Raw genomic sequence first — 18,103 nt, 5'->3', positions numbered from 1 at the left:
GCTGTGGCTTCAAAGCCAGGCATGCACTGTGCATGCGCAAGCTGCACTGTGATCGACCAGGCAATCTTCTGGGACATGTGACGTGTCCCTGAAGATTGCACGGAGGGAGGGGGAGAGGTGAACTTACTTCCGGTGCCACAAAGCCCCAAGAGGAAGTGGGAGCCTCAAAAAAGAGGGTATTTGCTCCCAATCTCCACCCCCCCCCCCATTAAAAAATGACATGCCAAAACGTGGCATGTCAGGGGGGTCACCTTCATTTAAAGCGGAACTTCCTTTTTTCAGTGGAACGCCGCTTTAAGTTGAATTTATATGCAAGTTGGAACAGGTACGTTTTGTAAGTGCAACTCCAGCCAAAAATATAACTGTTTGCATTTTTTGGATAGCATAGGGAAGGGTTAACACCCCTGTAATATTGTTTGCTGTCTGTGCCCCTGTATAGAAGATTTCACCTAATTTCTGTCCCTGTGACATTTGGATTTTGAAAATGTTGGGTTGTTGTGGAAACAAGGGTTGGTGGTAAAGCTTCAGTGGAGAAACCTTTTCCCCATGATAACAGGAGTGAATTTGCCCTCCTAGAGGTAGATTTCTTCTCACTTCCTGTTGTCTCCCTCCGTTTGTAAGTATGAGTCGGTTGTAAGTAGTATGTATGTAACTTGGGGACTGCCTGTAATTGGAGGAGGATGCGGAGAAGTTTACACATCCCACAATGATCATACCTTTCCTTGGGCTCTGAACAGATCCAATATTTGTTTTTTTGTGGATTTTCTCTTTTGTTAAGAGTACATACAGAAGTAAATGCAAATCAATATGAGAAAACAAAATTAAGTATGGTCTGTGCAGCACTTTAAAACTAACCTGATTGCCTGACAAACCTCCTTCTGGATTTCCGGGCAAATTTGGTCCTTTGGTGCCATAAGCAGCTGCCATAGTAATAAGCCAGCCCTGCGGATAGTCTCTCGGTTTCTCTCCGTTTGAGGGTTCAGGAAAAACTTAAACACAACCTATAAAAAAAGAAGAACGTGCCCATAGTTAAATTGTTCAACTAATTTTCAAGAAACACATTTTATAATCCTTAAACTTAACTCCCAGGTAGGTTATTAAAGTGGCAGTAAACCCTCTCATATACCCACTCTGATATACAGAGATGAAAAAAATCCTCCTCCATAAGTTTTACTTGTTTATCTGCTCTTCTCTTATCTACAACCCTTCAAAAGTACAGATTTGTGATAAAATCCTTCTGTGAGGAGCAGAGTAGTTACAGCTCTTATACTTTTGTGTAAGCTGATTGGAGGAAAGAGAAAGCCCCCCTCCACATAGGCAGAGGAACGAAGCAACATGCAGAGCTGTGTGCTTATTTCCCTACCATTCACAAATTCATCTCATATGTCAGGAAAACTTCTCAAAAGTTACTCATGATAACAGAGGAACGAACTCAGATCTTTAGAGAGATATAAGTAAACACTACAGATATACCGTATTTTTCACCGTATAAGACGCACTTTTTCTTCCCCAAAACTGGGGGGGAAAAGTTGGTGCGTCTTATACAGCGAATAGACAAGTTTATCTGTCCGATCGGCGATCCGCACGCCGCCGCGGCCTTAGGAAAGACCGCGGCTTTGACCTAGCTCCGGAGCCCGTCCTCCATCTTGGTACACCCGGCGGCGGTGCACACTGACGTCATCACCCCTCTGCGTGCGGATCCTAACAGAGCGCACATCGGAGGAACAGTGAGGTGTGTTGGACTGGCTATTAGGGGGCAGGGCAATGTAATGTTACTGGCTGATATTACTATGTTGGGGGCAGTGTTACTGGCTGTTACTGGCTATTATTACTATGTTGGGGGCAGTGTTACTGGCTGTTACTGGCTATTATTACTATGTTGGGGGCAGTGTTACTGGCTGTTACTGGCTATTATTACTATGTTGGGGGCAGTGTTACTGGCTGTTACTGGCTATTATTACTATGTTGGGGGCAATGTTACTGGCTGTTACTGGCTATTATTACTATGTTGGGGGCAATGTTACTGGCTGTTACTGGCTATTATTACTATGTTGGGGGCAATGTTACTGGCTGTTACTGGCTATTATTACTATGTTGGGGGCAATGTTACTGGCTATTATTACTATGTTGGGGGCAATGTTACTGGCTGTTATTACTAATGTGGGGGCAATGTTACTGGCTATTACTAATGTGGGGGCAATGTTACTGGCTATTACTAATGTGGGGGCAATGTTACTGGCTATTACTAATGTGGGGGCAATGTTACTGGCTATTACTAATGGTGGGGGCAATGTTACTGGCTATTACTAATGTGGGGGTGGTGTGATGGTGATGACCAGTGGGGGGCAAATATTTTACTACAGTATTTGGTTCAGAATCTTTTTTTTTCTAGATTTTCAAATTTTAAAAATGAAATTTTAAAATTGGGTGCGTCTTATATGACGGAGCGTCTTATACGACGAAAAATACGGTGTGTGCTTTGTTCAGATTTCATGACTGAGGTTTACAACCACTTTAAAGCATATTTAGGCCTTATACTGTACATACTCCTGTGCAAAGAGAGATCTTTGGTAGAACAGGATGCATAGGTGTCCTGTGCATCCGCATGCAGGCATTCTCATTTATGTCTATTTGGACACAGCCGCTGGTGCAAATTTGACAGTCACACAAAAAGCATGCGTTTGGAATGCGATAGACACCTTCTTTTATACAAATCGCCGATAACACAAAAGGATGCATCCCCGTAACACAGGTGTTCCCAGCAAGCTTGAAAACTTCAGAAAGTAATGAAATAGGTCTACTCTTCATTTTCCAAGAAAATAAAAGAAGGGTATCGCTTACTTGCTTAAGACCAAGCTCAAAAGTCTACCCGATAACTTCACAGATCAAAAAATATCATTATTAAAATCATTAAAACAGTTTACCTGAAATACCACAAGGATGCAACGGATGATACATTTATCCCCATTGACCATAGCTTTCTCCATAATGTCACATATGCTACTTAGATGGTGTGATTCGATTGGATGCTGTTTACCCAGGAACGTTGTTATTGGTAAGTTATTGCTGTTAGCCAAGAGATTGAGCTGGTGAATACACATGGCTCCAACATGATGAAGTAGTTGGTTTATAACCTCATTTGTGGTGACAGCCTCCCCTGCAAAAGTCAAAGGGAAGGTTACATAGGCTAAATGGATTAAGACATAGCCAACAAATCAACTGCTTCGATTTGTTTCTTTTCTAGAAAACCATTTTACAACTTCACTAAGCAACTTCAAACAAATATTCTTTAGGGAAGATGTATTTGAAGTCTTAAGTTCAACACAATATGCAAAAATAAGGTTTCTTGCCAGTACCAGTCAGTGCACAATGACCAACAGCTAATCCTAATACACAAAAGCTGAACTGCAGCCTTAGCTTGAGCCTTGTACAGGCTCCTCTCCTGTACCGAGATTGTTTACTGTGATTTCACTGCACACTGTGAGCATCTTGCAGACTGAAATTAGAAGTTGCATCGAGTCAGACACAGTGTTTCCAACCGTCAGTATTTTTACTGGCAGCCAGTAAAAAACTGGCACTTTTCTCCTCACAGTAAATACCAGTGGCGGCAAAAGGTTGCCAGTAAAAAATATGGCTGCGACGCTCGGCTCTGCAGTTCCGGCCTGGAGCCGACCAAACCATCCGAGTGCCTGCTACAGTGTTGTTAGGGCGGGGCCGGAAGGGGGCGATCTGGCGGAGGCAGTGCCTGAACATCTCATGTGATGTCATAGTGCAAGGGAGCCGAGCGGCCAGAGTCTCTTGTGTGGGACGGGAGCAAGGCAAGCCAGGATACAAACTAAACTGAAGGGACCACCTGGCATGGAGAGAGACTGTCGTGTCCCTGAGCAACTTATTATATAAAAAAAAATTTGCCCTAATTTCTACCCTAAATCACATTGCTAATTGCATATTGTACTTGTTTTCAGCCAAAATACTGAAATTTGCACTTAAAACAGTAATTTTGTAACTTTTGGAAATGCCAGTAATAACTTGACTGTGCCAGTAAATTTTGTGTGTCATGTTAGTAAATTTCAATCTGGTAGGTTGACAATACTGGTCAGACATCAGGTATCAGCCTTCTTCACTTTCTGGCTGGAGGAATCTCATCATCTAGATCTTTCCATCCCAGTCTCATAGTGGCCCACCACTATCGTCTTATGCATTCAACACTTAAATTACATTATCAATCCTTGATACCCACTACATGATGGAACAAAATAGAGAAAAATCTCAGCCACGGCACAAGCCCAGCATGTAATACCCGATGGCAGCCTCAGCCTATCTCCATCCATGCCACGCCCTCGACAGGTTTCACCCCACCACAGGACTTAGGTCAGGGAGGCAAGCTGTGGCTGCCATCGCGTATTACATGCTGGTGTGCAGTGGCTGAGATCTGCGTTTGTTCTGTGGAATACATGGAATCAGGGCGGCGTAGCGTAAATGGGCAGGCGTAAGCCCGCCTAATTCAAAGTTGGCAGGTAGTGGGCGTGCTGTATTATAATTAACTAGAGATGCACGATTAACCGTAAATGAATCGCTATCTCGATCCACCCCCCCCCCCGCTCCGACGATCTCCAGGCCGGATGACCCGCGATTTTCGGGTGCGGCCATAGGAAAGTCCCCAGCTTCGGCCTAGCTCCGGAGCGCGGCCATCTTGGTACACCCGACGGCGGCTGTCTCGTCAGGAAGTGACGTTTCGTCGGTGCCATCTTGCTCCACCCCACACTCCTGTACAGTAATGTTAATTAGAAGGGGGGCAAGCGGACATCTTGTTACACCCAACAGAGTAATAACTTTCATAGTTATTTTTCAACACAAAACAGAGCTTATATGCTTAAAAAAAGTATATGAAAATCTATTTTCATAATAAATTTTAAAAGCAGCAGCAAACCTCACATGCTTTCTAATGTGACAGAATACCTCTGATTTTCACATTTAGTTAAATGTGAAAATCAGAGTTGTTCTTTCACATTAGCAAGCATGTGAGGTCAGCAGGTTTGCTGCGGCTTTTAAAATGTAATGTAAACAGTCCGTCAGATTTACATATACTTTATTTAAGCACATAAGCTCAGTTTTGTGTTGAAAATAACTTAAAGTGGTAGTAAACTCTGTACTACCACTTTTACCTACAGGTAAGCCTATAATAAGGCTAACCTGTAGGTATAAAGAATATCTCCTAAACCTGAACGGTTTAGGAGATATTCCCCTCGCAATGCGCTGCTGACTGCATCGGCGCATGCGCAGCGGGGATCCTCGACTAAAGGCCCGGCAGCCGCCAGACCTTGATGGCAAGAAGTCTGGAGCAAAGCGCATAAGCCCAGAAGGATAGTGGGGGTGATCACAAAGCAGACCGACACAAATGCCACAAAAATGAATAGTAACCACTGTGGCAAATATAGGGTTAACAGAGATAAAAGTAAGTGTCTGATCAATTATTAAATAAACCATACCTTTTGGGTCAGCAATGATGTGAGTAACCCCTAATCGCTGACAAACCACATGGAAGGCCTGGTTCCCTGGATTACACCACTGATCAATGTAATCATTGGAACAGGTCCAGATCATGTTATTCATAGTATCATAGCAAGCGCCTGCAAAATAGAACAAACAAAAAACAACTAGGTCACTAAAGCACAAAAGAAAATAACTTTTTTTTATATATATATATACACACACAGTATTTCAAGACGACATGGTTGAAATGACTCTCAGGTGGGCAGGTGTCACTAGGATAAAAAGTGGAGAGGATATCTCACTTTTCAGTAGATCGAGGAAGAGTTCATACCTCACCTATTTAGACCTCATTCACATCTAGGCGTTTTTACGCCTGTAGCGCTACGCCTCTGCCGCCAGAGGGCTGGAAATACATGTCCCTCTATGGAGATGGTTCACATCTCCACGCCGGACGCCTGTCGCCTGCGGCGTGAAAAAAGGTCCCGGACCTTTTTTTCAGGCGTCTTCGAGCGTTCGGCTAGGAGATGGCAATCCTCTCCATAGAGGGGGTCATCTTGGGACACATCTAGGCGGACAATACCCGCGTTTTGTCGCCGCAAATCGCGGTACAAAACGCCGCTATTTTTACCGCGATTTGCGGCGACAAAACGCCGCGATTTCGTCCGTCTAGATGTGAATGCAGCCATATTGCGGTTTAAGACTCCACTTACAATATTTCCTCTTACAGTATCTGTCGCCGAAAAATGTGTTTCCAGCACGATGGCATCGACATCTCGCACTCGCTGGAATAGGAAAAGCACATTCCAGCGAGCGCGTCATAGAAGCGACGGGGATCCAACTTGGATTTCCGCCAATTCTAGCCGCGGAGTTTGGTATGAATCATGAGGGGGAACTCCACGCCAAATTTTAACTAAAAAATCCATATCAGACCCGTATCCAAGCACGCCGCCCGGCCGGTCAGGAGAGGAGTGGGGACGAACGAGGCCCCCCCTCCTGAGCCGTACCAGGCCGCATGCCCTCAACATGGGGAGGTTGGGTGCTCTGGGGCAGGGGGGCGCCCTGGGGCCCCCCCTTCCCCAAAGTACCCTGTCCCCGTGTTGATAAGGACAGGGCCTCTTTCCAACAACCCTGGCTGTTTGTCGGGGTCTGCAGGCGGGGGGCTTATCGGAATCTGGAAACCCCCTTTAATAAGGGGGCCCCCAGATACCGGCCCCCCCACCCTAGGTGAATGAATATGGGGTACATCGTACCCCTACCCATTCACCTGGAGGCAAAGTGTCAATAAAATAAACACACAACACAGGGTTTTAAAATAATTTATTAGTCAGCTCCGGGGGTCTTCTCCACTCTCCGGGGGGGGGGGGGGGGGGTCTCCTTCCATTGTCTCGGCGCTCCCCGGTTCTTCTCCCGCTCGCTCTCCGGTGCCTTCTTCGGGGCTGGCCGCCGCTATCTTCTTTTTGGCTCTCTTACTAGTGGCGGCGCAGCCCGCTCTTCTTTGCCGTCTTCTGCCTTCTTCTTTTCTTCTTATGTTGACGCAATGTTTCCTCCTGCTGTAATCCTGGGTGCATGGCTCGCACCGATATATATAGGCCTCTTATGGCGTCACAGTCCTATCACGCTCCGGGACCCACGGAGCATGATGGGACTGTGATGTCATAAGAGGCCTATATAAATCGGTGTGAGCCACGCACCCGGCATTACAGCGGGAGGAAGCATCGCGTCAACAGATCCCGCCCGCAGACCCCAACAACCAACGGCCAGGTCTGGTATGGATTGTGGGTGAACCCCCACGCCGTTTTTTCGGCGTAGGGGGTTCTCCTTACAATCCATACCAGACCTAAGGCCTGGTATGCCCCTGTGGGGGAACCCATGCTGTTTTTTTATTAAAAAATTTGGCGTGGAGTTCCCCCTCATGAGTCATACCAAACACCGCGGCTAGAATTGGCGGGAATCCAAGTCGGATCCCTGTCGCTTCTATGACGGCTTTTTCCCATCGCAGCGAGCCGGCTCGGCGCTGGCTCCCGCGACGGGGCTCGTAGGTGGTCAATCTCGCCGAGAAAGGGAATGAGATTGACACAATATCGCGGTCACCTACTGTAGTTTCTGTCCTGGTTGGTGTGTGTCACCAGGACAGGAAGTGAGGGGAATCTTTCCAATGGCAAGCTAAACAGCAAAAGAGAGTTTCAACCATTCCCAACTCCTAGCTCACAACTAGGGAAAAAAAATGTGAAAAGTCTTAGCTAAATAGGTCTTACCAAGTCCAGTTACTAGTGCTCCACGTCCAAGAGAGCTGCCAGCAGCATCGATAAGGTCGGCTCTGTTCGTGAACTGTCCATCAGAAATGTTAAACACCAGACTGGAAGCAAGGACTGCAACAGATAAATGATGATTTAGCTCAAGCTTGGAGAATATGCAGTATGTTCTGATCACAACAAGCATATTGCTGGTTTATAAAAATAAAACAAGTGAAGACTCATTTTAAATCCCTCTTACTTTTTCCACATTTTGTTATGTACCGTACTTCTAGATTGTAAGCTCCAACGAGCAGGGCCCTCTGATCCCTCCTGTATTGATTTGTATTGTAACTGTACTGTCTGCCCTCATTTTGTATTGCACTTCGCAAACTTTTGGTCGCTATATAAATCCTGAATAATAATAATGTTACAGCCTTATTCCAAAATGGATTAAATCCATTATGTCTTCCAAAATTATATAAACAATACCCCATAATGACAATGTAAAATAAGTTTAAAATCTTTGCAAACTTTAAAAAAATAAAAAACAAAAAATTCCATGTACATAATTTATTCACAGCCTTTGTTCAATACTTTGTTGAAGCACCTTTGGCACCAATTACAGCCTCAATTATTTTTAAGTATAATGCTTCAACCTTTTACATAAGTTTCTCCCATTCTTCTTTGCATGACCTCTCAATGCTCCATCTAGTTGGATGGAGAGCGTCGGTGCACAGCCATTTTCAGATCTTCCCAGAGATGTTCAATCGGGTTCAAGTCTGGGCTACTCAAGGACATTCAGAGTTGTCCCATAGCCACACCTTTGTTATCTTGTTGGAAGATGAACCTTCACCCCAGTCTGAGGTCCAGATTGCTCTGGAGCAGGTTTTCAGCAAGGATCTCTCTGTACATTGCTGCATCCCCACAGCCTGATACTGCCACCACCATGCTTCACTGTAGGGATAGCATTGGCCAGGTAATGAGCGGTGCTTGGTTTCCTGCAGACATGACATTTTCCATTCGGGCCAAAGAGTTCAATCTTTGTTTCATTAGAGCAGAGTATTTTGTTTCTCATGGTCCGAGAGTCCTTCACGAGACTTTTGCCAAACTCCAGCGGGATGTCACTGAGTAGTGGCTTCCATCTGACTATTCTACCATACAGGCCTGATCGGTGGAGTGCTGCAAAGACTGCTGTTCTTCTAGAACAGGGATATGCAATTAGCGGACCTCCAGCTGTTGCAAAACTACAAGTCCCATCATGCCTCTGCCTCTGGGTGTCATGCTTGTGGCTGTCTGAGTCTTGCTATGCCTCATGGGACTTGTAGTTCCGCAACAGCTGGAGGTCCGCTAATTGCATATCCCTGTTCTAGAAGGTTTTCCTCTCTCCACAAACACTGGCACTCTGTCAGAGTGACCATCAGGTTCTTGGTCACCTCCTTAAGGCCAGTCTCCTCTGATTGCTCACTTTGGCCAGGTGGCCCACTCAAGAAAGAGTCCTGGTGACTCCAAACATCTTCCATTTATGGATGATGAAGGCCACTGTGCTCATAGGGACCTTCAATGCTGCAGAAATGTTTATGTACCCTTCTCCAGATCTGTGCTTCAATAGAATCCTGACTTGGAGGTCTGCAGATAATTCCTTGCCTTGGACTTCATGGCTTGGTTTGTAATCTGACAGGCACTGTTAGGCCGGGTTCACACTGGTACGACGTGACTGTTGTACGACTGTCATTCAACTTTGCCCTGCAACATCGGTTCCTACTTTGGTCCAACTTCTATCCGACTTGAATGAACAGGATAAGATTTTGCTCCGACTTTGAGATTGTTTTGCTTGGTCAAAGGACAAGTCAGACTAGCTCAGTGTGACAGTTTCCCTTTACTGCTGCTGTAATCACCATGTTGGATGTCACAAGTTGGATCAGTTAAGATGATGATCCAACTTCAATGACATTCAATGGGCTGAAGTAGGACCAAAGTCAGGCCAAAGTAGTGCAGGAACCTTTTTCAAAATTGGACCGACTCGTGTCGGTCCAGTTAAAGGGGTTGTAAAGGTACAATTTTTTTTTTCCTAAATAGCTTCCTTTACCTTAGTGCAGTCCTCCTTACTTCAAGGTGACCAGATTTTTTAAATTAAATCCGGGGACATATTATTATTATTATTTTACTAGTAATGGCGGGAATCAGCAATTCTCTGCCAGTCGCCACCGCCCGCCTCACATCCTGTCGAGTCTTAGGCTGCATTTACACCTGAGCGTAGGTCGTTCGGTCGTTTTTTCCGGCGTGTTTTTCTGGCGCGTATTCGTGCTTATTTGCGCGTTTGCATACAGCGTCGTCTGACGTTTTTGTACTTCAACATTTTTTACTTTAGCCAATAGGATAAATTATCATCTTTTCATCACTTGTTGCTATGTTGGTAGATTTTTTTAACCACTTAAGCCCCAAGCCTGTTTTTCAGATTCGGGATTTACAAGACTAAAACAGTTTTTTTTGCTAGAAAATTACTTAAAACCCCCAAAAATTATATATATATTTTTCTAACACCCTAGAGAATAAAATGACGGTCATCGCAATACTTTTTGTCACACCGTATTTTCGCAGCGGTCTTACAAGCGCACTTTTTTTGGAAAAAATTTACTTTTTTGAATTAAAAAATAAGACAAAAATAAATTTGGCCCAATTTTTTTATATATTGTGAAAGATAATGTTACGCTGAGTAAAATGATACCCAACATGTCACGCTTTAAAATTGCGCCCGCTCGTGGCATGGCGTCAAACTTTTACCCTTAAAAATCTTGATAGGCGACGTTTAAAAAATTCTATAGGTTGCATTTTTTGAGCTACAGAGTAGCTCTAGGGCTATAATTATTGCTCTCGCTCTAACGATCGCGGCGATACCTCACATGTGTGGTTTGAATACCGTTTTCATATGGCGGCGCTACTCGCGTATGCGTTCACTTCTGCGCGCGAGCTCGTCGGGACGGGGCGCTTTAAAAAAAAAATTTTTTTTGTTTTCTTATGTATTTTTATTAATTTTATTATTTTTTACACTGAAATAAAAAAAAAAAAAAAAATGATCACTTTTATTCCTATTACAAGGAATGTAAACATCCCTTGTAATAGAAAAAAGCATGACAGGTCCTCTTAAATATGAGATCTGGGGTCAAAAAGACCTCAGATCTCATATTTAGGCTTCAATGCAAGAAAAAAAAAAAAAAAAAAAAAAAAAAAAAAAAAGGAAAATTTGTCATTTAAAAAAATGACAAAAAAAAAAATTGTCTCTTTAAGAGGCTGGGCGGGACTGACGTTTTGACGTCACTTCCGCCCAGCAGAGCTATGAGGACGGGTGGGGGCCATCTTGCCCTCACTACAGTCCTCACTCTCCAGGCGGCAACATCCGATCTCCTCCGCCGCTACCGACGGCTCCGGTAAGCGCCGGAGGGCGCGGAAAAGCGGCGGGAGGGGGGGGGGGCCCTCTCCCGCCACCGATAACGGCGATCTCGCGGCGAATCCGCCGCGGAGACCGCCGTTATCGTTTACACGGCAGCCCACTGTAAAGGTGGATATCCCGGTTCTGGCAGCAGCTGCTGCCGTTACCGAGATATTCAGCTTTAAAAATAGGACGTATATATACAGTGGGCGGTCGTTAAGTGGTTAATCTTCTGCCTGGGTGAAATGTTCTATTGATTAAAGCGACAAAACGCCCGTAACAAATGCTCATTGTCGCACTAGTCGCTTGAATCGAGCGTTTCCATTACTTTCTATGGGAAATAGAAACGCTTAAAAACGCCCAAACCGCCCGATTCGTGCGACAAAAAAGGGTCTGGAACTTGTTTGAGCTTCAGGCGTTCAGCGTCAGGCGTATTGGCGTGCAGATGTGAACCATCTCCATAGGGAATAATGTATTTTTTCCCCCTCTAGCGTTTTTGAGCGTCGCGCTTCAGGCGACAAAACGCTCAGGTGTGAATGCAGCCTTACTCTCGGGGCCCCGGCTACTACTAGGTGGGGAGCAGAGGAAAATCACTCTGCCAGGGAAGGCAAGGAGATAAACAGGGAGGCGGCTGTCCGGGACTTGAGCCAAGGCAGAAGAACATGCGAGTGGACATGCGTTTCTAGCATGCCATCAAGCATACTAGCGCGAGCTACAGTATGCCTGCCTTTTTTTTTTTTTTTTGCGCCGTACTCACAGTTTAATCCTGTAGTGAAGTTTCAGACTCCCCGCGGGGAATGGGCGTTCCTATGCAGAGGGAAGATGATTGACGGCCGGCTATGGCGCGTCACGCTTCCCGAAGATAGCCGAAATAGGACTTGCCTCTTTACTGTGCTATACGGCGCCTGCGCACAGACATCGGAGCTGACTGCGCAGGCGCCGTGAAGAGGCAAGTCCTATTTCGGCTATCTTCGGGAAGCGTGACGCGCCATAGCCGGCCGTCAATCATCTTCCCTCTGCATAGGAACGCCCATTACCCGCGGGGAGTCTGAAACTTCACTACGGCAGTAAACTGTGAGTACGGCGCCAAATATATATATTTTTTAATTGTGCACCAACTGTCTGAAATTTCCCCAGCCCCTGTTCAAATCCAATCCGGGGACAAAACCGGGGACGGACTTGGTCCGGGGACACTGTCCTTAATCCGGGGACTGTCCCCTGAAACCGGGGATGTCTGGTCACCCTACCTTACTTACCTCATTCTTTCGATTTTGCTTTTAAATGTCCTTATTTCTTCTGAGAAATGCTCACTTCCTGTTCTTCTGTCTGTAACTCCACATAGTAATGCAAGGCTTTCTCCCTGGTGTGGAGTGTCGTGCTCGCCCCCTCCCTTGGACTACAGTAGAGTCAGGACGCTCTCTACGTTGCAGATAGAGAAAGAAGCCATGTGCTAGTGGACGTCCTGACTCTCCCGTAGTCCAAGGGAAGGGGCGAGCATGACACTTCACACCAGGGAGAAAGCCTCGCATTACTGTGTGGAGTTACAGACAGAAGAACAGGAAGTGAGGATTTCAATTATCTAGTTTTACAAAACAATGAGAAAGTTGTTATTGTAACAACTGTGAAGAAATGTGAACAGCTTACATAATTTCTACTTCATTTTATATCATATTTAAAGCAGATTTAACCCCCTCCACCCCAATAGCACAGGGATAAGAGAATGGGAAGACTTAAAGAGTGGTGCGAGCACAAACATGCACCACTCTTGTATACATAAAAGATGTAGCATATACTGCTTCTAGTGCACACTGGGTCGCCACAACTTTGGGGGCGACTTGGCAAGGCGATCTCAAGACGACTTGAGTGGCGACGTGCAAAATGACTTCTGTATAGAAGTCAATGCAAGTCGCCCCCAAAGTCGTACAGGAACCTTTTTCTAAGTCGGAGCGACCTGCGTCGCTTCTATTAGAACAGTTCCATTGAAGAGAGCAGATCGGGGTGCAAGCTTCTTTGTTTAGGAGTGATTAGTTATGTTTTTGTGTTTGTGACAAGCAGCACTGAGAATGCAGAGCAGGAGCTGCATTGCTCTGATCTATCCACCCATCACCAGCTAATTCCCCAGAATGGATCTAAAAATCTCCTTGTGGGATGATTACCTACAACTGCTTGAGGCATTTCTTATCACCTTTAAGCAGATCACAAATGGTCTAGTAATCACCAGCCATGCTCACAATCTGGAACAATTTCTATAATCACCAGACTTCTCCTAAACGCAACAGAGCTATCATTTTCTTAAACAGAAATCATTTTAGACACAGAAGCCAAAAGGTATCCTAGCCCTAAAATTACAGCTAAGTGGGAAATAAGAGAGCAATCTGGAAAATGTGCAACAAAAATCAATATAGGAGAACAGAACATTGGCTCGACATTGGTCTCAAATATAAAAACACAACTGATGGACTGCTCTCTACAGCGATTATATGTACTATTTAAAAAGACACAGCAACTTAAAGAGGAAGTAAGCCCTGATGGGTTTTACTTCCTCTTTATTCCCCTGCAAAGTAAAAGCATAATGGGCTAGTATGCATCACATACTAGCCCATTATGTTGCACTTACCTGCAAACAAAGCCCGTGATATCCCCACTGGTTGCCGCGTCCATCTTGATTCCTCTTCTTTCCGGGGCTGTGGACTCCGGCTCTGTGACCGGCCTGGAGTCGCGGCACGGGCCCTATAGAAACAGCACAATCGTGCCCTTTCTTCAGTGCGCATGCGCAGTTGTCGGCACAAGCGTATGTGGTAAATATGCACGGTTTAGGAGACATTTACTGTACCTACAGGTAAGCCTTATATATATATATATATATATATATATACATATACACACAGTACAGACCAAAAGTTTGGACACACCTTCTCATTCAAAGAGTTTTCTTTATTTTCATGACTATGAAAATTGTAGATTCACACTGAAGGCATCAAAACTATGAAGTAACACATGTGGAATTATACATAACAAAAAAGTGTGAAACAACTGAAAATATATTTCATATTCTAGGTTCTTCAAAGTAGCCACCTTTTTCTTTGATTACTGCTTGGCACACTCTTGGCATTCTCTTGATGAGCTTCAAGAGGTAGTCACCATGGCGCAGCACCCCATCACTCTCCTTCTTGGTCAAATATCCCTTACACAGCCTGGAGGTGTGTTTGGGGTCATTGTCCTGTTGAAAAATAAATGATGGTCCAACTAAAAGCAAACCGGATGGAATAGCATGCCGCTGCAAGATGCTGTGGTAGCCATGCTGGTTCAGTATGCCTCCAATTTTGAATTAAATCCCCAACAGTGTCACCAGCAAAGCACCCCCACACCATCACACCTCCTCCTCCATGCTTCACGGTGGGAACCAGGCATGTAGAGTCCATCCGTTCACCTTTTCTGCATTGCACAAAGACACGGGGGTTGGAACCAAAGATCTCAAGTTTGGACTCATCAGACCAAAGCACAAATTTCCACGGGTCTAATGTCCATTCCTTGTGTTCTTTAGCCCAGACAAGTCTCTTCTGCTTGTTGCCTTTCTTTAGCAGTGGTTTCCTAGCAGAAATTCTACCATGAAGGCCTGATTCACACAGTCTCCTCTTACCAGTCCTAGAGATGTGTCTGCTGCAAAAGGTGGAAGAACCTAGAATATGAAATATATTTTCAGTTGTTTCACACTTTTTTGTTATGTATAATTCCACATGTGTTAATTCATAGTTTTGATGCCTTCAGTGTGAATCTACAATTTTCATAGTCATGAAAATAAAGAAAACTCTTTGAATGAGAAGGTGTGTCCAAACTTTTGGTCTGTAATATATTATATATATATATATATATATATATATATATATATATATATATATATATATATATATATATATATATATATATATATATATATATATATATATATATATATATATATATATATATATATATATATATATATATATATATTACTGTGTGGAGTTACAGACAGAAGAACAGGAAGTGAGGATTTCTCAGAAGAAATAAGGACATTTAAAAGCAAAATCGAAAGATGAGGTAAGTAAAGGAGGACCGCACTAAGGTGAAGGAAGACATTTAGGAAAAAATAAATTGTACCTTTACAACCCCTTTAAATTGGTTCTAAATGATCATATATTAACCGCTTCCCGACCGCCGCATGTAGATATACGTCGGCAGAATGGCACATACAGGCACATTGGCGTACCTGTACGTCCCTGCCTAGACGTGGGTCCGATCCCCCCCCCCCCCCCACTACAAGCGGCGGTCGGATTCCCTCGGGGAGCGATCCGGGGGGACGACGCGGCTATTCGTTTATAGCCGCTCCGGAGCTGAAGAACGGGGAGAGCTGTATATAAACACGGCTTCCCCGTGCTTCACTATGGCGCTGCATCGATCGAGTTATCCCTTTTATAGGGAGACTCGATCGATGACGTCAGTCCTACAGCCACACCCCCCTACAGTTGTAAACACACACTAGGTGAACACTAAATCCTACAGCGCCCCCTTGTGGTTAACTCCCAAACTGCAACTGTCATTTTCACAATAAACAATGCAATTTAAATGCATTTTTTGCTGTGAAAATGACAATGGTCCCAAAAATGTGTCAAAATTGTCCGAAGTGTCCGCCATAATGTCGCAGTCACGAAAAAAATCGCTGATCGCCACCATTAGTAGTAAAAAAAAAAAAATTAATAAAAATGCAATAAAACTATCCCCTATTTTGTAAACGCTATAAATTTTGCGCAAACCAATCGATAAACGCTTATTGCGATTTTTTTTTTACCAAAAATAGGTAGAAGAATACGTATCGGCCTAAACTGAGAAAAAAAAATATTTTTATATATGTTTTTGGGGGATATTTATTATAGCAAAATTTAAAAAATATTGCTTTTTTTCAAAATTGTCGCTCTATTTTTGTTTATAGCGCAAAAAATAAAAACCGCAGAGGTGATCAAATACCACCAAAAGAAAGCTCTATTTGTGGGGGGAAAAGGACGCCAATTTTGTTTGGGAGCCACGTCGCACGACCGCGCAATTGTGTGTTAAAGCGGCGCAGTGCCGAATTGTAAAAACCCCTTGGGTCATGTAGCAGCATATTGGTCCGGTCCTTAAGTGGTTAAACACATTTCTCATGTCATTTTTTTGGAAATGAGCAATGGTTTAGACAAATTTTCTATAACTTGCGTACTTTTCTTTATAATTGTTTTTAGACCCTTATATAATAAAAATAAATAAAAAAATAATGATTTGGATCCATCCGATTGGGAATACATGTGCACCTGATGACATTAATACAATATTCGGCGTGAAATTATAGACGTAAAAAAAAAAAAAAAAAGACAATACTGTTACCTTCAATTTAAAGTGCCCTTTGTGTACCTGCCTAGTGTCTAATCCGTTCCCGGCTACATTGTGCAGAGGTTACATGGCCGTTCGGCTGTGTCGTGTCACCTCGGCCGCTTCCATAATTATTTTTTATTTTCTTAATTTTCCCCTCAAGAACCACAGTTCGGTTTTAAATAAATTTTGTTTAGCTATTACTTTCGCCTTAATCAACAGTCTGTTTTATGCCAACCATGTGAATTTCTGCAGGATTCTTGCAAGATGTTGTGCATTAGGACTTGGCCAGCTCTTCAAAATAGCTGAGGACTACTTAACAACCAATAATTGTTGAGCTGATGAACGCTACATAAATATGTAATGTACAGCACAGCTTACAGAGAGCAGCAGTCTGTACTATGCAACATACAACATACCATAGAGAGTACAGTGGTCAGATGTAAACAACAGCACAGGCTAAAGGTCAGGAATGTGTAACATGCGGAATCTAAATCTGGTATCAGTGGGGTGAAGACTGCCCTATACTTTGGTGTCAGTGGAAGACGGTCTTTTAGATAAATATTGACAATTTGGATTTCCAGATCTATTATTTAGATTGAGAAACCACAACCAGGGTTCCTTCCAGCACTATTATACATAAATGTACAGTTCTGACTTAAAGCGGAGGTTCACCCAAAAATCCACTTTTTGACATTAGCTCCAGCATACTGCTAACATCTGCAGTAGGCTGTTTTTTTTTTGTACTTATCGTTATATGAGCCCTTGTTATCCGGCTCAGAGCGGAGAATCCTGCGGGGAATGGGCGTTTCTAAGCGAAGAGGAGTTGATTGACGGCTGCTAAGGCACGTCACGCCTTCCGAAAATACCCGAAGTGACACTCGGGCGTTTACGGCGCCTGCCGCGTAGAGCTGACTGCGCAGGCACCGTAAACACCCGAGTGCCACTTCGGGTATTTTCGGAAGGCGTGACGCGCTTTAGCAGCCCGTCAACCAACTCTTCGCTTAGGAACGCCTATACCCGGAAGTAATCCCCCACTCGGAGCCGCATAACAAGGGCTCGTATAACGATAAGTACAAAAAAAAACAACAGCATACTGCAGATGTTAGCAGTACGCTGGAGGGATGTAGCTAATGTCAGAAAGTTTATTTTTGGGTGAACCCCCGCTTTAAAGGTCCGCCTCATAGCAGTTTTACTACTACAGGGTGGCACCTCTGTGCCAGATCAAGTATATATACGCGTGATCTGTCTCTTCCAGGTGGAGGGTGCGCATGGGCTCCACAGGTTTCTCACTTCTACTGTGATCATACACAGTGGGAGCCCAGCGGTGGGATCCATGTCTTCCCCTAGCAAAGGGACCTCCCACACTGTAATAAAACACTGGTTAGGCACCATAGGCGTGCGCACAGGGTACGGCGGATGTGCCTGGGCACACCCTAATCACCCTGTGCAGTGCCGCTTCCCTCTGCTTCTTGGCACCCCCAGTCTCCCCCCCCCCCCTGCAGTGCTACCAGCTTCCTTCCTCTCCGGCCTGCTTCTGTCCCTTTCTCTCTGTTAGACCCTTAAC

At 44.4% G+C, this 18,103-nt stretch overlaps 1 protein-coding gene across 2 annotated transcripts in view; it reads right to left on the bottom strand.

Moving 5' to 3' along the window:
* Positions 1-18,103, bottom strand: part of HECTD4 (HECT domain E3 ubiquitin protein ligase 4) — a 253,112-nt gene that overhangs the window by 151,456 nt on the left and 83,553 nt on the right. For both annotated transcript variants that reach the window (XM_040346168.1, XM_040346177.1), the window contains exons 10-13: positions 7,749-7,862; positions 5,490-5,630; positions 2,925-3,157; positions 856-1,001 (exon numbers count right to left, since the gene is read on the bottom strand). In XM_040346168.1, coding sequence (XP_040202102.1) covers positions 856-1,001; positions 2,925-3,157; positions 5,490-5,630; positions 7,749-7,862 — 634 coding nt within the window. The remainder of the gene's footprint in view (positions 1-855; positions 1,002-2,924; positions 3,158-5,489; positions 5,631-7,748; positions 7,863-18,103) is intronic.

The sequence above is a fragment of the Rana temporaria genome, chromosome 1 (assembly GCF_905171775.1).
Source record: "Rana temporaria chromosome 1, aRanTem1.1, whole genome shotgun sequence".
NCBI classification, from domain to species: domain Eukaryota; kingdom Metazoa; phylum Chordata; class Amphibia; order Anura; family Ranidae; genus Rana; species Rana temporaria.
Note: the sequence above shows the minus strand (reverse complement) of the source record. Positions and strands in the feature narration are given on the sequence as shown.